The sequence below is a fragment of the Gossypium raimondii genome, chromosome 8 (genome assembly GCF_025698545.1).
Source record: "Gossypium raimondii isolate GPD5lz chromosome 8, ASM2569854v1, whole genome shotgun sequence".
In the NCBI taxonomy this organism is placed as follows: domain Eukaryota; kingdom Viridiplantae; phylum Streptophyta; class Magnoliopsida; order Malvales; family Malvaceae; genus Gossypium; species Gossypium raimondii.
The window spans coordinates 59,060,743-59,064,930 of NC_068572.1; the positions used below are offsets into that span (position 1 = coordinate 59,060,743).

General features: G+C 35.9%; 1 protein-coding gene across 1 annotated transcript; it reads left to right on the plus strand.

Annotated features, from left to right (window-relative positions):
* Nucleotides 1-302: 302 nt before the first annotated feature.
* On the plus strand, nt 303-3,448 carry LOC105792607 (receptor-like protein EIX2). Its single transcript, XM_012621257.2, has one exon. The coding sequence runs from the start codon at nt 312-314 to the stop codon at nt 3,333-3,335; it is 3,024 nt and encodes a 1,007-aa protein (XP_012476711.2). The 5' UTR covers nt 303-311; the 3' UTR covers nt 3,336-3,448.
* Nucleotides 3,449-4,188: the final 740 nt, after the last annotated feature.

The following is a 4,188-nucleotide window of genomic DNA, read 5'->3' on the forward strand; positions in this document are numbered from 1 at the left end:
ACTGATCGCTACCGTTCTCATTGGTTGGAACATTTTTGTCAACAATATTTATTTCTTTGACATTCTTTTCAATGAATAATTTTTTGTTTGAACTTTAGTGAAGCACCAATAGTGAGCTATGATAATCTATATTTCCATTATTGCGGAAAATATTGGGACTATACCAACTTTTTAGTTTTGATTCAACTTTAAACGCGTTAAAGGTGGACACTTTTGTAGATAAACAATAGTCAACTGTAGTGTTAAAGGAATATAAATTGGCAGCCATCATCAGTATGAAGCTCAACTCGTATATGAAAGCAAAAAAAAAAATGAGAGGTTTCACACTGTTTTTCATGGCTTTTATCACCATTTTTGCACCTACTGGGATTACCTTTTGTGAAGGCAATCCCAGGGTTGTTTGCATTGAGAGTGAGAGACAAGCTCTTTTAAACTTCAAACAAGACATCATTGATCGTTCAAACAGGCTATCTTCATGGTCTAAAAATGGTGAAGATTGTTGCAAATGGCTTGGAGTTTACTGCGACAACATAACAGGCCATGTTTACAAGTTGGATTTGAAGCCTCCTTCAAGCCCTCCTGTTTATGCATCAGATGCTGAATTTGGTGTTTATTGGAGATCAATCCTGAGAGGTAAAATAAACCCTTCATTGCTTTCACTGAACCATCTGGTTCATCTTGATCTTAGCCATAACAACTTTGGTGGCACCCTGATTCCTAGTTTCCTTGGTTCAATGGAGAGTTTAACATTTCTTGACCTGTCTGATGCTCATTTTGGCGGAGTCATTCCTCACCAGCTTGGGAATCTCTCAGAACTGCAGCATCTTAACCTTGGAGGTAACAGTAACAAGTTGTTTGAAGCTAAGAACCTTCAATGGCTTTCTGGTTTTTCTTCATTGGAGTTTCTTGATTTGAGTCAAGTGGACCTTAGTAAAGCCATTGACTGGCTTCAGGTAACCAGTAAACTTCCTTCTTTAAAAGAGTTACATTTGTCAGCTTGTTCTCTTGACAATGACCCTTCATCAACAATGGTTAATTATTCATCACTTTCAGTTCTTGATCTTTCAAACAACTATTTAACCCCTTCGGTACCTGTTTGGATTTTCAGTCTTCATAGCCTTGTTTCCATTGATCTTAGTGGAAATGCCTTTGAAGGTGTGATTCCCAGTAGTTTTCAGAGCATTTCATCTCTCAAATCTCTTGATCTTTCCACAAACTCTTTCAATTCATCATTGCCTGTTTGGTTGTTCAGTTTGAACCATCTTGAATTCCTCAGCCTTAGCAGTAACCTTCTTCAAGGCAAAATCCCAGATTCCATTGGAAACTTGAGTTCCATCAAAACACTTGATTTGTCAGCAAATCAGCTTGAAGGAACACTGCCAATTTCCTTAGAAAATCTTTCCAATTTGAGGAAGCTTGATTTTTCAAACAACAAGCTTCATCAGGATATATCAGAAACCTTAAAGATCTTGTTTATATGCTGTTCAGATAAATTGGAATCACTGAATCTGGCAAATAACAATCTTTCAGGCCATTTGACTGATCAACTTGGACACTTTAAAAGCCTTTCTTATCTCATTCTTTCTCAGAATTCCATTTCTGGGCTCATTCCAGTATCTCTAGGGAACCTTTCATCTCTACAATATATTGATGTTTCAGACAATCAATTAGATGGAAATCTTCCTGAACATCTTGAAAATCCCATGAATCTGGAATATATGAACATTGCTTATAATCTGTTGGAAGGGGCAGTGTCAGAAGGGTTCTTTTCTAGTCTCAAACGACTCAGAGTTTTCAAGGCATCTCAAAACAAGTTGAAGTTCGAAGCAAACTCAAACTGGATTCCTTCATTTCAGTGTCAAACTATTGAACTGAGTTACTGGTTCCTTGGTCCCAAATTCCCAACATGGATTCAGTTTCAGAAGGATTTGTCTACTTTAGACATATCCAGTGCAGGGATTGCAGATGTTGTCCCCTCTTGGTTTTGGAACTTCACTTCCAAAATGGTGTCCCTCAACATTTCCCATAATCAACTTGAAGGTGAAATCCCATTTTTGTCAGTTCATAAACTAGTGGATTTGAGATCAAACAGGTTCTCTGGTCCCTTGCCAAGGATTCTCCCTGATGTGGCAACATTGTTTTTCTCAAACAACTCATTTTCAGGCTCACTTTCAAGCTTTTTGTGTGATTACAATTTGGGTGAGCCAAAGCTGTTTCTTCTCCAGCTTGAAACAAATCTTCTCTCAGGTGAAATCCCTGATTGTTGGCCGCCATGGCAAAGCATTCGAGTCCTAAATATGGGAAACAACAATCTGACAGGAAAAATCCCAGATTCTTTAGGATATTTGGGTTTCATGTTTCTGAACCTTAGAAACAATAAGTTGACTGGTGAGCTTCCATTGACTTTGCAGAACAACAGTGACTTGTTCATGCTTGATATTGGTGAAAACCAGTTCAATGGAAACATCCCAAAATGGATTGGCAAAACTTTTCCAAATCTTGTGATTCTAAGTCTTCGTTCAAACTCTTTCAATGGCCATATCCCTGACGAACTTTGTGAGCTTAGTTCACTGCAAATCTTGGACCTTGGTGTGAACAATCTGTCAGGGGAAATACCAACATGTTTCCAGAATTTAACTGCAATGGCTACCAAGCCAGATGACACTGATGCAGTCATTGATTACTTCGTTGATGGGGAGTTCATAAGGAATGAATTACTGGTAATGAAAGGGAGAGTCCGTGAATATAGCACCATACTTTCACTGGTTACCACCATGGATCTTTCAAACAACAATCTCATTGGGAACATTCCCAAAGAACTAACCAATCTAGCAGGCTTACAATCATTGAATCTATCAGGGAATTCCTTGAGAGGAAACATACCAGTTCGTATTGGCGACATTAAGATGTTAGAATCTCTCGACGTTTCAAGGAACCATTTGTCTGGTTCAATCCCAGAAAGCTTGTCCAACTTGAATTTCTTGAGTCATTTGAACTTATCGTACAACGATTTGAGAGGAAGAATCCCATCAAGCACTCAACTTCAAAGCTTTGACAAGTTTTCTTACATCGGGAATCAACTTTTCGGGCCTCCAATCAATGAAAATTGCAGCAAGAAAGCTGAAACACCACAGAATGTTGTTAATGGAAGCCATGGAAATGAAGAAAGTGAAGGATGGTTGGAAAAGTATATGATTTATGTAAGTGTTGCAGTGGGATTTTTGGTGGGTTTTTGGGGCGTAATAGGGCCGTTGTTTCTTAGCGAATCATGGGCGTTGGCTTACTTTGCAAAGGTGGAAGCCATTGTAGTCAAGCTTTCTTCCTTGTGGACTTAGCTTGCACCAAGTGCAGAGTTTTGAGAAATAATTGTATTTCCTATGAGTTTGCGTTGTTTTATGTATTTTGTAAATCAATAAAGTATTAATAAATTTTGCTTGGATTTTCCAAAGGATATATCAAATTAACATAAAATTTACTATTTTAATGTTTAAAGGTAGGCTTATTAATATCAAATTTCGTTTATATATATATTTATTTATTTTAAGTGAACTTTTTTAAGTTCAATTTAATTTTGATTCTTAAATAAAAAATTTTATGGTAAACTTTTGAAAAATAAACATTTAATTGATTTTTAAAATAAATATATATATTAAAATGGTAACTTTTTAAACATAGCAGTTTGCATAACAACTCACATTTATTTCATGCTGATTGTTTTGAATTTTTATGATTGTTTTATATTTTTGAAGTTATTTTTTTAATTTTTATAATATCAAAATTATTTGTTAGCGTGACATATAAGATAAATAGTATCATGCTTCACATGGACTATCACGCAAGTTACCATGTCGACATCGTTAAAAAAATAAATATTTTAATAAACATTTAATTAAAAAGAATAATTTGACCTTTTTTTTGAAAAATTAATAGTCAAATTTAACTTAAAAATATTAAGAACTAAATTGACAGAAAATATAATCATTTCCGCTAAGGGTTCAATCCAAAATTACAGCTACACAAATGGTGTTTTCATCTACCATTTCCATTGCTTTGACAGGGTCCATCACATGGTAACCTTCCCTAAGCTTCACTTCTTTCAACTCCACTTCATTAGCGAAGAGCATATGGGACAAACTTGGCGTATATCGACCAACTGAAATCCCATGGATATTGCCACAAGCCTCAGGC